Raw genomic sequence first — 16033 nt, 5'->3', positions numbered from 1 at the left:
TGGATGATTCGCTTTAAGTCTAATACTGCGGGTAATGGAGTCGCCAATGACTAGAGTTTTCAATTTGTCAGAGCTAATGGTGGGAAGCTTCGGCGTCTCAGACCCCGTAACGGGAGGAGTAGAGACCAGAAGACTCGGCCTCTGACACCGACCCGCTGCTTAATGGGGAGAACCGGTTGAAAGTTTCTGTCTGCTGAATGAGCGACACCGGTTGAGCTTTCCTACAGCATTTCCTTCCAGAAACCGTGAGAAAGTTGTCCGGCTGCGGGGACTGTGCCAGGGGATTTATACTACTATCTGTACTTACTGGTGGCACAGACGCTGTTTCATCCTTTCCTACACTGAAATTACCCTTGCCTAACGATTGCGTCTGAAGCTGGGCTTGCAGTACAGCTATCCTCGCCGTAAGGCGAGCACAGCGGCTGCAATTAGAAGGCATCATGTTAATGTTACTACTTAGCTTCGGCTGTTGGAGGTCCTGACGAATCGCGTCCGGAGTGAAAAAGTTGAGGAAAAAATAAATAAATATATGAACGGTAATTAAAAAGTGAAACCCGTAAAGTTGTCAGGTAGCAAAATAGGTTGGCAACAGGAAATCACTCACAGAATGAGCAGTATGGCTGGTGACATTGTCATGCTGGAGCCTGCAGGAAGGGTACCACATGAGGGAGGAGGATGTCTTCCCTGTTATGTACAACGTTGAGATTGCCTGCAATGACAAGAAGCTCAGTCCGATGACACTGTGACACTCCGCCCCAGACCATGACGGACCCTCCACCTCCAAATCGATCCCGCTCCAGAGTACAGGCCTCGGTGTAACGCTCATTCTTTCGACAATAAATGCTAATCTGACCATCACCCCTGGTGAGACCAAACCACGACTCGTCAGTGAAGAGCACTTTTTGCCAGTCCTGTCTGGTCCAGCGACGGTGGGTTTGTGTCCATAGGCGACGTTGTTGCCGGTGATTTTGGTTGAAGACTAGCCTTACAACAGGCCTACAAGCCCTCAGTCCAGCCTCTCTCAGCCTATTACGGACAGTCTGAGCACTGATGGAGGGATTGTGCGTTCCTGGTGTAACTCAGGCAGTTGTTTTTGACATCCTGTACCTGCCCCGCAGGTGTGATGTTCAGATGTACCAATCCTGTGCAGGTGTTGTTACACGTGGTCTGCCACTGCGAGGACGATCAGCTGTCCATCCTGTCTCCCTGTAGCGCTGTCTTAGGCGTCTCACAGTACGGACATTGCAATTTATTTCCCTGGCCACATCTGCAGTCCTCATGCCTCCTTGCAGCATGCCTAAGGCAAGTTCACGCAGATGAGCAGGGACCCTGGGCATCTTTCTTTTTCTTTTTCAGAGTCAGTAGAAAGGCATATTTAGTGTCTTAAGTTTTCATAACTGTGACCTTAATTGCCTACCATTTTTAATCTGTTAGTCTTTTATCGACCATTCCACAGGTGCATGTTCATTAATTGTTAATGGTTCATTGAACAAGCATGGGAAACAGTGTTTAAACCCTTTACAATGAAGATCTGTGAAGTTATTTGGATTTTTACACATTATCTTTGAAAGACAGGATCCTGAAAAAGGGGGGAGTTCATTTTGTTGCTGAGTTTATTTTTCCTTTCATTTGCAAAATCTCAGCAATTTCCGACAGGTCCCACACCCTTTTTAAGCATCTTCCCCAAACTCAGCCATCTCACGTTTGCGTGGTAGATGAGATCTGCATGACATGACTCTGTCTCTTCCAACAGTGAGACAAACTGCCTGTGGTATTAAAGATTTTGCTCTTATGAAGTTTATGTATGCACAACATGGCTCATTTCAGAAGACATTTACAGAACACCTCCTGATGAATAATACAAAGCAGGAAAATAATTTTCTGATCTGGGTTCAGCTCATTCACTTGAATTTGCATCCTTTTCAAAAGGTCAAACTTTTTTCCTGTCAAGTTTGGGCACCCATCAGTGGTCACACTGGATAACTTTCCAAAACTCAGTCCCAGCTTTGCCACACACTTATTAACCTCCTCCAATAAATCTGTTCCCTGTGGTTGTGCTCTTCATTGACTGCACTGAAGCAAGCTCCTCTGTCATTTCAATGATGTCTCGTAAGAATATCAATATCTACGCCGTGTCACGTGCATCACTGCTCTCATCCAGGGCCACGGGGAAATAGGTGAAATCCTTTACCTTGTTTTTCAACATATTCTCTGTGATGTCCTCAACACGCCGCGTCACTGTTTGTCTTGACAGGGAAACATTTTCAAACAGCTCTTTCTTGTCAAGGGCAAAGTATTGCTGCAGAGTTTAATTAAACATTCTTTAATTGATTCACCCTCAGCGAATGGCTTGCTATATTTAGCAATTTTGTGGGACAGTACATGGCTAGCTCTCGCAATTCCATCGTTTGCTGAATGCAGTTTTGTGAAAAGTCCTTGTTGCTTTTGCAACCTATATTTCTCTGCATGCTTTGTCTGGAAGTGTCGGGACAAGTTGTCGTCTTTCAAGACAGCGATGCTCTCTTTGCACACGAAGCACAACGCTTTCCCTGATACCTTACTAAAGAAATATTTGGATGTCCACTCTTGCTGGAAACCCTACATTCATTATCTACTTTCCTTTTCTTTGAAAGCTTTGAAAAACACATTTCTAGCTACTATTTGTATTTGTAACATGTCAGTCACTGTCTGTCCTCATGCAGTTGTTATTTTTGTGTGTCTTCAAAATAGATGTCCCACAAGCAGTGCGAGTTAAACCATTACACGAAGGCGAGTATTCATTGGGCTTTTCATTTTCAGAACATTACTATTGCAAATTCTTTATGTGATCTGAGCATGATTCTGCAGGCCGTAGTGAATCAGGTTGCAGGCCGGATACGTCCTCCGGGCCGGCCTTTACCCAGGCCTGTAGAGGAGAATAGGATGAGCTACTGCATATCTGACAGCAAGGAGTGTAAAGCAGCCTACATACATACAGCCTGCACACAGCACAGGCTGAATTAGAGACAGAGGAATAGCATGCTGGCATTTCCCCCCAAAGGCTCTCTGTCTTTCCGCTTCTGTGTGTGTGTGTGTGTGTGTGTGTGTGTGTGTGTGTGTGTGTGTGTGTGTGTGTGTGTGTGTGTGTGTGTGTGTGTGTGTGTGTGTGTGTGCGTGCGTGCGTGCGTGCGTGCGTGCGTGCGTGCGTGCGTGCGTGTGTGCGTGCGAGCGTGCGTGTGTGTGACAGTTCTCTGCCCATAGGCCCCATCATTAAGAGCAGTGATGATGAGAAATTGTTTGCCCCGGTGTCTCTGTGAACATAGCCCCATGCCCAGCCTCACACACAAAGCAGACTTTTGTTTTTATCCTTCACACACACACACACACACACACACACACACACACACACACACACACACACACACACACACACACACACACACACACACACACACACACACACACACACACACACACAAACAGGCACACAAACAGGCACACATACAAACATAATGGTTTAATTAGCAGTAGCAGAAGGCAGATGCAGCCTATGCAAACGCCTCTGCACTAGGAACACCTCCTTAGAGCTGGAAAGCATTGTCCCCCCTCCGCCACCACCTGTGTATTCAGACCCCTTGACTTTTTCCAAAAAGCCTTATTCTATACTGGATTACATTAAATGTTTTCCTCATCAATCTACACACAATACCCCATAATGACAAAGCAAAAAAAGTTTTTTAGAAATATTTTATGAAAAATAAAGAACAGAAATAACTTATTTACATAAGTATTCAGACCCTTTGCTATGAGACTCGAAATTGAGCTCAGGTGCATCCTGTGTCCATTGATCGTCCTTGAGATGTTTCTACAACTTGATTGGAGTCCACCTGTGGTCAATTCAATTGATTGGACATGATTTGGAAAGGCACACACCTGTCTATCTAAGGTCCCACAGTTAACAGTGCATGTCAGAGCAAAAACCAAGCCATGAGTTCGAAGGAATTGTCCATTGAGCTCCGAGACAGGATTGTGTCGAGGCACAGATCTGGGGAAAGGTATCAAAACATTTCTGCAGCATTGAAGGTCCCAAAGAACACAGTGGCCTCCATCATTCCAAACAGATCACCGACCATTTTGAATCCCACCGTACCTTCTCCACTATGCAATCTGGTTTCAGAGCTGGTCATGGGTGCACCTCAGCCACGCTCAAGGTCCTTAACTACATCATAACCGCCATCGATAAGAGACATTACTGTGCAGCCGTATCCATCGACCTGGCCAAGGCTTCCGACTCTGTCAATCACCACATTCTTATTGGCAGACTCGACAGCCTTGGTTTTTCAAATGATTGCCTCGCCTGGTTTACCTACTACTCTGATAGAGTTCAGTGTGTCAAATCGGAGGGCCTATTGTCCGGACCTCTGGCAGTCTCTATGGGGGTGTCACAGGGTTCAATCCTTGGGCCGACTCTCTTCTCTGTATACATCAATGATGTTGCTCTTGCTGCTGGTGATTCTCTGGTAAACCTCTACGCAGACGACACCATTCTGTATACATCTGGCCCCTCTTTGGACACTGTGTTAACTAACCTCCAGACGAGCTTCAATGCCATACAACTCTTCTTCCGTGGCCTCCAACTGCTCTTAAACGCAGGGAAAACTAAATGCATGCTATTCAACCGATCCCTGCCCGCACCTGCTCGCCCGCCCAGCATCACTACTCTGGACGGCTCTGACTTACAATACGTGGACAACTACAAATACCTAGGTGTCTGGTTAGACTGTAAACTCTCCTTCCAGACTCACATTAAGCATCACCAATCCAAAATCTAGAATTGGCTTCCTATATCGCAACAAAGCATCCTTCACTCATGCTGCCAAACATACCCTCGTAAAACTGACCATCCTACTGATCCTCGACTTCGGTGATGTCATCTATAAAATAGCCTCCAACACTCTACTCAACAAACTGGATGCAGTCTATCACAGTGCCATCCGTTTTGTCACCAAAGGCCCATTCACTACCCACCATTGCGACCTGTACGCTCTCGTTGGTTGGCCCTCGCTTCATACTCGTCGCCAAACCCACTGGTTACAGGTTATCTACAAGTCTCTGCTAGGTAAAGCTCCGCCTTATCTCAACTCACTGGTCACCATAGCAGCACCCACTCGTGGCACGCGCTCCAGCAGGTATATCTCACTGGTCACCCCCAAAGCCAATTCCTCCTTTGGTTCTCTGCTGCCCATGACTGGAACGAATTGCAAAAATCTCTGAAGCTGGAGACTCACATCTCCCTCACTAGCATTAAGCACCAGCTGTCAGAGCAGTTTACAGATCACTGCACCTGTACTTAGCCTATCTGTAAACAGCCCATACTGGTATTTATTTATTTATTTATTTATTTTGCTCCTTTGCTCCCCAGTATCTCTACCTGCACATTCATCTTCTGCCGATCTACCAGTCAAATCAAATCAAATCACATTTATTTATATAGCCCTTCGTACATCAGCTGATATCTCAAAGTGCTGTACAGAAACCCAGCCTAAAACCCCAAACAGCAAGCAATGCAGGTGTAGAAGCACGGTGGCTAGGAAAAACTCCCTAGAAAGGCCAAAACCTAGGAAGAAACCTAGAGAGGAACCAGGCTATGTGGGGTGGCCAGTCCTCTTCTGGCTGTGCCAGGTGGAGATTATAACAGAACATGGCCAAGATGTTCAAATGTTCATAAATGACCAGCATGGTCAAATAATAACAAGGCAGAACAGTTGAAACTGGAGCAGCAGCACAGTCAAGTGGACCGGGGACAGCAAGGAGTCATCATGTCAGGTAGTCCTGGGGCACGGTCCTAGGGCTCAGGTCCTCCGAGAGAGAGAAAGAAAGAAAGAAAGAGAGAATTAGAGAGAGCATATGTGGGGTGGCCCGTCCTCTTCTGGCTGTGCCGGGTGGAGATTATAACAGAACATGGCCAAGATGTTCAAATGTTCATAAATGACCAGCATGGTCGAATAATAGTAAGGCAGAACAGTTGAAACTGGAGCAGCAGCATGGCCAGGTGGACTGGGGACAGCAAGGAGTCATCATGTCAGGTAGTCCTGGGGCATGGTCCTAGGGCTCAGGTCAGTTGAAACTGGAGCAGCAGCATGGCCAGGTGGACTGGGGACAGCAAGGAGTCATCATGTCAGGTAGTCCTGGAGCATGGTCCTAGGGCTCAGGTCCTCCGAGAGAGAGAAAGAAAGAAGGAGAGAATTAGAGAATGCACACCGAATTAGGACAGGAGAAGTACTCCAGATATAACAAACTGACCCTAGCCCCCCGACACAAACTACTGCAGCATAAATACTGGAGGCTGAGACAGGAGGGGACAGGAGACACTGTGGCCCCATCCGAGGACACCCCCGGACAGGGCCAAACAGTAAGGATATAACCCCACCCACTTTGCCAAAGCACAGCCCCCACACCACTAGAGGGATATCTTCAACCACCAACTTACCATCCTGATACAAGGCTGAGTATAGCCCACAAAGATCTCCGCCACGGCACAGCCCAAGTGGGGGGGGGGGGGTGCCAACCCAGACAGGATGACCACAACAGTGAATCAACCCACTCAGGTGACGCACCCCCTGCAGGGACGGCATGAGAGAGCCCCAGTAAGCCAGTGACTCAGCCCCTGTAATAGGGTTAGAGGCAGAGAATCCCAGTGGAAAGAGGGGAACCGGCCAGGCAGAGACAGCAAGGGCTGGGGTATGACCCACTGAAGAGATGAGTCTTTAGTAAAGACTTAAAGGTTGAGACCGAGTTTGCTTCTCTGACATGGGTAGGCAGACCGTTCCATAAAAATGGAGCTCTATAGGAGAAAGCCCTGCCTCCAGCTGTTTGCTTAGAAATTCTAGGGACAATTAGGAGGCCTGCGTCTTGTGACCGTAGCGTACGTGTAGGTATGTACGGCAGGACCAAATCAGAGAGATAGGTAGGAACAAGCCCATGTAATGCTTTGTAGGTTAGCAGTAAAACCTTAAAATCAGCCCTTGCTTGGACAGGAAGCCATTCCAGTGTTTAATTGCTATATTGTAATTACTTCGCCACCATGGCCTATTTATTTCCTTAACCTACCTCATTTGCACTCACTGTATATAGACTTTTTGTTTTCTTCTGTATTATTGACTGTATGTTTTGTTTATTCCATGTGTAACTCTGTGTTGTTGTATGTGTCGAATTGATACGCTTTATCTTGGCCAGGTCGCAGTTGCAAATGAGAACTTGTTCTCAACTAGCCTACCTGGTTAAGTAAAGGTGAAGTAAAAATACATAAATAAATAAATACATTCTTAAATGGAAGAAGTTTGGAACCACCAAGACTCTTCCTAGAGCTGGCTGCCAGCCCAAACTGAGCAATCAGGGGAGAAGGGCTTTGGTCAGGGAGGTGACCAAGAACCCTAAGGTCAATTTGACAGAGCTCCAGAGATCCTCTGTGGACATAGGAGAACCTTCCAGAAGTACAACCATCTCTGCAGCACTCCAACAATAAGGCCTTTATGGTAGAGTGGCCAGATGGAAGTCACTCCTCAGTAAAAGGCACGTGACAGCCCATTTGGAGTTTGCCAAAAGTCACCTAAAGGACTCTCGGACCATGAGAATAAGATTATCTGGTCTGATGAAACCATAATGGAGCACCACCAAGCGTCACATCTGGAGAAAACCTGGCACCATCCCTACGGTGAAGCATGGTGGTGGCGGCATCATGCTGTGGGGATGTTTGAGGGAAAGATGAACTGAGCAAAGTACAGAGAGATCCTTGATGAAAACCTGCTCCAGAGCACTCGGGAACTCAGAATGGGATGAAGCTCCACCTTCCAACAGGACAACGACCCTAAGCACACAGCCAAGACAACGCGGAGTGGCTTTGGGACAAGTCTCTGAATGTTCTTGAGCGGTCCAGTCAGAGCCCGGACTTGAACCCCATCTAACATCTCTGGAGAGACCTGAAATAGCTGTGAAGTGACGCACCACATCCAACCTGACAGAGCTTGAGAGGATCTGCAGAGAAGAATGGGAGAAACTCAAGTGTGCCAAGTTAGTAGTGTCATACCCAAGAAGACTCGAGGCTGTAATCTCTGCCAAAGGTGCTTCAACAAATGACTGAGTAAAGGGTCTGAATACTTACAGTGGGGAGAACAAATATTTGATACACTGCCGATTTTGCAGGTTTTCCTAATTACAAAGCATGTAGAGGTCTGTAATTTTTATCATAGGTACACTTCAACTGTGAGAGATGGAATCTAAAACTAAAATCCAGAAAATCACATTGTATGATTTTTAAGTAATTCATTTGCATTTTATTGCATGACATAAGTATTTGCTCACCTACCAGAATAAGCCTGTAACATAACAAAATGTGAAAAAAGTCAAGGGGTCTGAATACTTTCCGAATGCACTGTACATGTAATATCTCTGATACACACACAAAGTCACACTTTCTCAGTTTAATTTTACCCTCCTACACACTCATTCTTTCCCTTGCAGTTGAGTCGTGCTGCAAATGAAAGATGCCTTCTTTTTCCTTAGCTTGGGGTGCTGAATTCTACTCTAATATGTCAAATATAATACAATTGTCAGTAGTTGTTAACCTATCAATTATTCTTTATTAATTGTCTGGAAATCATCTGGTTGTTCATTTTACTGTCAGATAGACTAGTCACTGGGGTTCTGTAGTATTGACATGGGAAGGGATGTATTGGGGCGGCAGGGTAGCCTAGTGGTTAGAGCGTTGGACTAGTAACCGGAACTGCAAGTTCAAACCCCTGAGCTGACAAGGTACAAATCTGTCGTTCTGCCTCTGAACAGGCAGTTAACCCACTCTTCCTAGGCCGTCATTGAAAATAAGAATTTGTTCTTAACTGACTTGCCTGGTTAAATAAAGGTAAAATAAATAAATAAAAAATATTTGAGTGTTGATGTAAAACACTGAAGTGGTTTCCTTCCAGAGCTAGCTGGCCTGTCAACTCATGCACTGATACTCCCATCCTCTCATACACAGCCCTGGTCTGGCTCTATAATCCTTCAGCTGCTTAGCAACAGCCTCTAGCCTCTCATTCCATCAGAGCTGATACAGCCCTGCTCTACCACTCAAGGTCTGTGGGTTTCTGTATGAGTTTCACTAAGATATAGTCCTACAGAAAGCAGTGGGGTGAAGACTAGTTAAGGGTGTTGGAAGAGGAATGCTAGTTTCCTAGCTTCCTGTATTTTTTCCTAGATTCCTACATCCCGTCATACACGTCTATAGAAATCAGTGGGGTTTATTTTAATTGAAGGTTGTATAGAACACTTTTGATAGGATAAACTAGATTCCTGTATTATTTCGGAGATTCTTAGAATTCTAGATTCAGACTTTTGAAAGCGGTGGGTTTTAGGGTTCAGGGTTGTGTGTTGGAAACATAAACTAGATCCCTCTATATTTTAACCACCTGACCCCTCTGCAGTCAGTGTGGGAGAGAGAGACTGTGAGTGACTCTGAGAGAGATGTGGGTTCTGATGTGGTACTGAGAGACTGGCTTGAGTATTTTTTAGTTTTTAGTCGTTCGTTCTACTACATCAAAAACAGAAGAACTGCCTGTCCTGAGAGAAACTTCATTAGATGTGCCTTGGACTCTCTTTGTCAGCTCTGTTGATAAAGATACTTATAAACCTTCAGAGCTGCAAGAAAAACAAAAACATCCGTAATATACAGTCTTATTTTTGGCTACTTACTGTACAGTATATGACTTTGATGGATTGGCTCTGGCCAGGCAATAAAACAAGATTGTGGAGTGAAAGCATTTAAACAGAAAAATAAGTATTGACTATATCTCAGCCTGTCAGCTGTGTGGATGGTAATATCCTGAGGTGACGGCTAGTTGCTTTATATGAGCTTTTCTTCCCACTGAGCTGAGGCCAACAACACACAAAGGACTGGTGATATATTGTGTTTTCTATGACAGAAAATGGTAGCTATCTCTTCTAATTCTCCCCATAGAGAGGCAGTCAGACAGACAGACAGGCCAACAGGCAGTCAGACAGACAGTCAGGTCAACAAGCAGTCGTCAGTCAAGTAGTCAGACAGTCAGGCCGTCAGACAGACAGACAGATAGACAGTCATAGTGAGAGATTCAGCATCTGGGTAAATGCACTATATATACAAAAGTATGTGAACAACCCTTCAAATTAGTGGATTCGGCTATTTCAGCCACACCCGTTGTGACAGGTGTATAAATTCAGGTACACAACCATGCAATCTTCATAGACCAACATTGGCAGTAGAATGGCTTTATTGAAGATCTCAGTGACATTCAACGTGGCACAGTCATAGGATGCCACCTTTCCAACAAGTCAGTTCGTCAAATTTATGCCCTGGTAGAGCTACCACGGTCAACTGTAAGTGCTGTTATTGTGAAGTGGAAACGTCTAGGAGCAACAAAGTCAGCACAATAACTGTTCGTCGGGAGCTTCATGAAATGGGTTTCTATGGCCGACCAGCCGCACCAAAGCCTAAGATCACCATGCGCAATGCCAAGCGTCAGCAGGAGAGGTGTAAAGCACACCTCCATTGGATGCTAGGAGAACCCTACCTACCCCAATGCATCGTGCCAACTGTAAAGTTTGGTGGAGGAGGAATATTGGTCTGGGGCTGTTTTTCATGGTTCGGGCTAGGCCCCTTAGTTCCAGTGAAGGGACATCTTAATACTACAGCATACAATGACATTCTAGATGATTCTGTGCTTCCAACATTGTGGCAACAATTTGGGAAAGGCCCTTTCCTGTTTCAGCATGACAAGGCCCCTGTGCACAAAGTGAGGTCCATACAGAATGGTTTGTCGAGATCGGTGTGGAAGAACTTGAGTGGCCTGCATAGAGCCCTGACCTCAACCCCATCAAACACCTTTGGGATGAATTGGAACGCCAACTGCGAGCCAGGCCTAATCGTCCAACATCAGTGCCCAACCTCACTAATGCTTTTGTTGCTGAATGGGAGCAAGTCCCCGAAGCAATGTTCCAACATCGAGTGGATAGTTTTCCCTGAAGAGTGGAGGCAGTTATAGCAGCAAAGGGGGGACCAAATACATATTAATGCCCATGATTTTGGAATGAGATGTTCGAACTGCAGTGTAATATATTACCATCATCCGGTGTGAATAATCACATCTCATTGGATATGTCCAGTACATGGAGCTGTTAGAGAAAAGTGTGTGTATGTGTTTGTGTGTGTGTATGTGTGTGTGTCGGTGTCGGTGTGTGTGAAAGCACAGCAGGAGACTTCTGGGTGTGTGGATAGGTGGGTGCGTGCATGGGAGCTAGGGTGCAAGTGTATATTTGTGTTTGTATGTGTGTGTGTGTTTGTATGTGTGTGTGTGTGTGTGTGTGTGTGTGTGTGTGTGTGTGTGTGTGTGTGTGTGTGTGTGTGTGTGTGTGTGTGTGTGTGTGTGTGTGTGTGTGTGTGTGTGTGTGTGTGTGTGTGTGTGTGTGTGTGTGTGTGTGTGTGTGTGTGTGTGTGTGTGTGTGTGTGTGTGTGTGTGTGTGTGTATGTGTGTGTGTGTGTGTGTGTGTGTGTGTGTGTGTGTGGGTTTGTGTGTGTGTGTGTGTGTGTGTGTGTGTGTGTGTGTGTGTGTGTGTGTGTGTGTGTGTGTGTGTGTGTGTGTGTGTGTGTGTGTGTGTGTGTGTGTGTGTGTGTGTGTGTGTGTGTGTGTGTGTGTGTGTGTGTGTGGATGAAGATAGCAGAGAGTTATGAGTAACAGGTGGTCTCTCTGCCTCAGTAAGTCTCTCCTCATTGAGTCTTTCTGCACACGTCACTGTCACCGCATCATGATTGATGATGGAATATGTGTGTTTCTGGAGTGTAGAACATTGGCCGTGATGAATTGAGTAAATAAATCACTTCCCTGTGCCTGTGTGTGTGTGTTTACATGTGTGTGTGTGTCAAATCAAAATCAAATCAACATGTATTGGTTGCGTACACATGTTTGCAGGTGTTACAGCAGATGCAGCTAAATGTTGATGTTACTAGCTCCAACAGGGCAGTTGGGTTGGATGCGCGCTGTGTTAAGAAGCAGTGCGGCTTGGTTGGGTTGTGTATCGGAGAGACCTTCGTCTCTCCCGAGCCCGTATGGGAGTTGTAGCGATGAGACAAGATAGTAGCTACTAACAATTGGATACCACGAAATTGGGGAGAAAAAGAGGGTCAAAAAATACAAATGTCAATGAAATACAATGCAAATACACAAATAATCTACATCTAAACGAGGAATCAAGAAATGACACAAGTCAAATTAACAATCAAATTAATCAAATGTATTTATATAGCCCTTCTTACATCAGCTGATATCTCAATGTGCTGTACAGAAACCCAGCCTAAAACCCCAAACAGCAAGCAATGCAGGTGTAGAAGCACGGTGGCTAGGAAAAACTCCCTAGAAAGGCCAAAACCTAGGAAGAAACCTAGAGAGGAACCAGGCTATGAGGGGTGGCCAGTCCTCTTCTGGCTGTGCCGGGTGGAAATTATAACAGAACATGACCAAGATGTTCAAATGTTCATAAATGACCAGCATGGTCAAATAATAATAATCACAGTAGTTGTTGAGGGTGCAACAGGTCAGCACCTCAGGAGTAAATGTAAGTTGGCTTTTCATATCCGATCATTGAGAGTATCTGTCATGCCCTGACCATAGAGAGCCTTTTATTATTTTATTATTGGTTAGGTCGGTGTGACTAGGGTGGGTACTCTAGTTGTTATATTTCTATGTTGGCCTGGTATGGTTCCCAATCAGAGGCAGCTGTCTATCGTTATCTCTGATTGGGATCATATTTAGGCAGCCTTTTCCCCCTGGGTTTTTCTGGGATCTTGTTTTTGTGTAGTGCCTGTGAGCACTGCATTTCCGTCACGTTTCGTTACTCTGTATTGTTTTTGTGAGTTTCATTTAATAAACATTTGGAACTCAACACACGCTGCGCCTTGGTCCATTTATTCATTAGACAATCGTGACAGAATCTGTACTGCTCCTGCTGTCTCTAGAGAGTTGAAAACAGCAGGTCTGGGACAGGTAGCACGTCCGGTGAACAGGTCAGGGTTCCATAGCTGCAGGCAGAACAGTTGAAACTGGAGCAGCAGCACGGCCAGGTGGACTGGGGACAGCAAGGAGTCATCATGCCAGGTAGTCCTAGGGCTCTGGTTCCCCGAGAGAGAGAAAGAAAGAAAGAGAGAAATGGAGAATTAGAGAGAGCATACTTAAATTCACACCTTTGCAATGTTACGCAGATGGAAAAAAGCTGTCCTTGAAACAATCTTGATATGTTCATCAAATGAGAGCTCAGGGTCCAGAGTAACGCCGAGGTCCTTCACAGTTTTATTTGGGACGACTGTCAACCATCAAGATTAATTGTCAGATTCAACAGAATATCTCTTTGTTTCTTGGGACCTATAACAAGCATCTCTGTTTTGCAGTGAAAGTTAACATTATGTTTTCAAATGACATCCCCAAGAGGTAAAATATATAGTGAACACTGAAATTTACAGTTGATTTGTCAGAGGACAAACCATTCACAGAGACAAACTGATATCTTTCCGACTGATAAGATCTAGACCAGGCCAGAACTTGTCCGTGTAGACCAATTCGGGTTTCCAATCTCTCCAAAAGAATGTGGTGATCGATGGTATCCCTAACCCTAACCCTGATTAATACACTGAAGCTATGTTGCGCTTGGTGACCTCTGACTGTTTCATCTTAACATCGTTCATGCCGACGTGGATAACAATATCCCTATACTCTCTACACTCGGCAGTTTTAGCTACAATCCAGAGTAGAGTCCAGAATATAAATATGTGGTGTGTATAAACAGCATATCATTTGGAAAAGAAAATGGTATGTATAGTAGTAGGTCTATTAGGATCGACTGTGTGGAGAATAAACAACAGTATATACTGTAAACACTATAAGTGGCTGTGTGTGTGTGTGTGTGTGTGTGTGTGTGTGTGTGTGTGTGTGTGTGTGTGAGGCCCAGTTTAGCCCAGTTTTCTACTCTGTATTATAGTTATCCCCCCATTGTGGAACACTCATACCGAACCCCAGGACCAGAGGCTAATGACCAGCTATAATACTGTGTTAAACAGCCTGGCTCAATAGAAAATACTGTCACACACACCCACATCTACCCACACACACACTATGAAATACTGTCATTCCTCTTCTGTCTATCCGTCTCATAATGGCTGAATGGATGCCAGGGGGGTGTGCTGCTCATAGGAGCGTCAGGATAAAGATCCCTGCAGGATCCTCTTAGACTCAGTTAGACCCAGACACCAGTAATGAAACAGGAATATGCTCTGACATGATCCATCGAGCACTGTCACAAGGAGAGGGACATTATGCTATTACCTCATACATGTTGGTCTATTGTTACAGACATTATATGCTTACACACGTATGCAGGCACTTATATGCAGATACACACACACACACACACTCTCTCACCCCCCCCCCCCCTCTCTCTCTAGGAGGTGGTGGTGGTAGGAGAGGAGAACTTCACCACTCCCTGTTACATCCAGATGGATGAGGAGGCATGTCACATCCTGACAGAGACCCTAGGGACATACTGCCTGGTGGGCCAGTCCTGCAGCGCGGCCACCACCAAGAGACTGAAACTGGCCATCTTCGGCCCCGTCACCTGCCCCGCCCTTGAGTACCACATTAGAGTTTACTGCCTGGATGACACACAGGACTCATTCAAAGTAAGTGTGTGTGTGTGTGTGTGTGTGTGTGTGTGTGTGTGTGTGTGTGTGTGTGTGTGTGTGTGTGTGTGTGTGTGTGTGTGTGTGTGTGTGTGTGTGTGTGTGTGTGTGTGTGTGTGTGTGTGTGTGTGTGTGTGTGTGTGTGTGTGTGTGTGTAGCCAGCAGATGCAGTGTGGGAGGCAGGTAGGCTGGTAAGCAGTGGGGGCTGTGTTTGTGTGCAGTAACAAGGGTAGATGAGCACATGCATTTGAATATAATCTCCAAGGCCAAGCTGCTCCTAGAGAAATGGTGCCGTGCCCTTGCAAATATGAGCCATATTTGATATTTATATCTCCTCCTCCCCCATTGTCCTTCCCCCATCACCTCCTTCCACAAGGTCTCATTACTACTTTTTAAGGAGGAGAATAGGACCGGGTTATTATATTTGGGAATGAGTAGTGAGATTCAGAATGATCACGGTTATTATGTTTGGGAATGAGTAGTGAGATTCAGAATGATCACGGTTATTATATTTGGGAATGAGTAGTGAGATTCAGAATGATCACGGTTATTATGTTTGGGAATGAGTTGTGAGATTCAGAATGATCACGGTTATTATGTTTGGGAATGAGTAGTGAGATTCAGAATGATCACGGTTATTATGTTTGGGAATGAGTTGTGAGATTCAGAATGATCACGGTTATTATGTTTGGGAATGAGTAGTGAGATTCAGAATGATCACGGTTATTACTAAACTTTTCTTTCACTGTGTGTCTGTCTCTGTGTGTCTGTCTCTGTGTGTCTGTCTCTGTGTGTCTGTCTCTGTGTGCCTGTCTCTGTGTGTCTGTCTCTGTGTGTATGTCGCTGTGTATCTGTCGCTGTGTATCTGTTACTGTGTTTCTGTCACTGTGTATCTGTCACTGTGTATCTGTCACTGTGTATCTGTCACTGTGTATCTGTCACTGTGTATCTGTCGCTGTGTATCTGTCGCTGTGTATCTGTCACTGTGTATCTGTCTCTGTGTATCTGTCACTGTGTATCTGTCACTGTGTATCTGTCACTGTGTATCTGTCACTGTGTATCTGTCACTGTGTATCTGTCACTGTGTATCTGTCACTGTGTATCTGTCACTGTGTATCTGTCACTGTGTATCTGTCACTGTGTATCTGTCACTGTGTATCTGTCACTGTGTATCTGTCACTGTGTATCTGTCACTGTGTATCTGTCACTGTGTATCTGTCACTGTGTATCTGTCTCTGTGTATCTGTCACTGTGTATCTGTCACTGTGTATCTGTCGCTGTGTATCTGTCGCTGTGTATCTG

At 45.4% G+C, this 16033-nt stretch overlaps 1 protein-coding gene across 4 annotated transcripts in view; it reads left to right on the top strand.

Moving 5' to 3' along the window:
- The window catches only part of LOC118372846 (netrin receptor UNC5C-like), a 343833-nt gene that overhangs the window by 306383 nt on the left and 21417 nt on the right, over positions 1-16033 (top strand). For all 4 annotated transcript variants that reach the window (XM_052458143.1, XM_052458145.1, XM_052458144.1 and 1 more), the window contains one exon: positions 14498-14731. In XM_052458143.1, coding sequence (XP_052314103.1) covers positions 14498-14731 — 234 coding nt within the window. The remainder of the gene's footprint in view (positions 1-14497; positions 14732-16033) is intronic.

The sequence above is a fragment of the Oncorhynchus keta genome, chromosome 12 (assembly GCF_023373465.1).
Source record: "Oncorhynchus keta strain PuntledgeMale-10-30-2019 chromosome 12, Oket_V2, whole genome shotgun sequence".
Lineage (NCBI taxonomy): Eukaryota > Metazoa > Chordata > Actinopteri > Salmoniformes > Salmonidae > Oncorhynchus > Oncorhynchus keta.
Note: the sequence above shows the minus strand (reverse complement) of the source record. Positions and strands in the feature narration are given on the sequence as shown.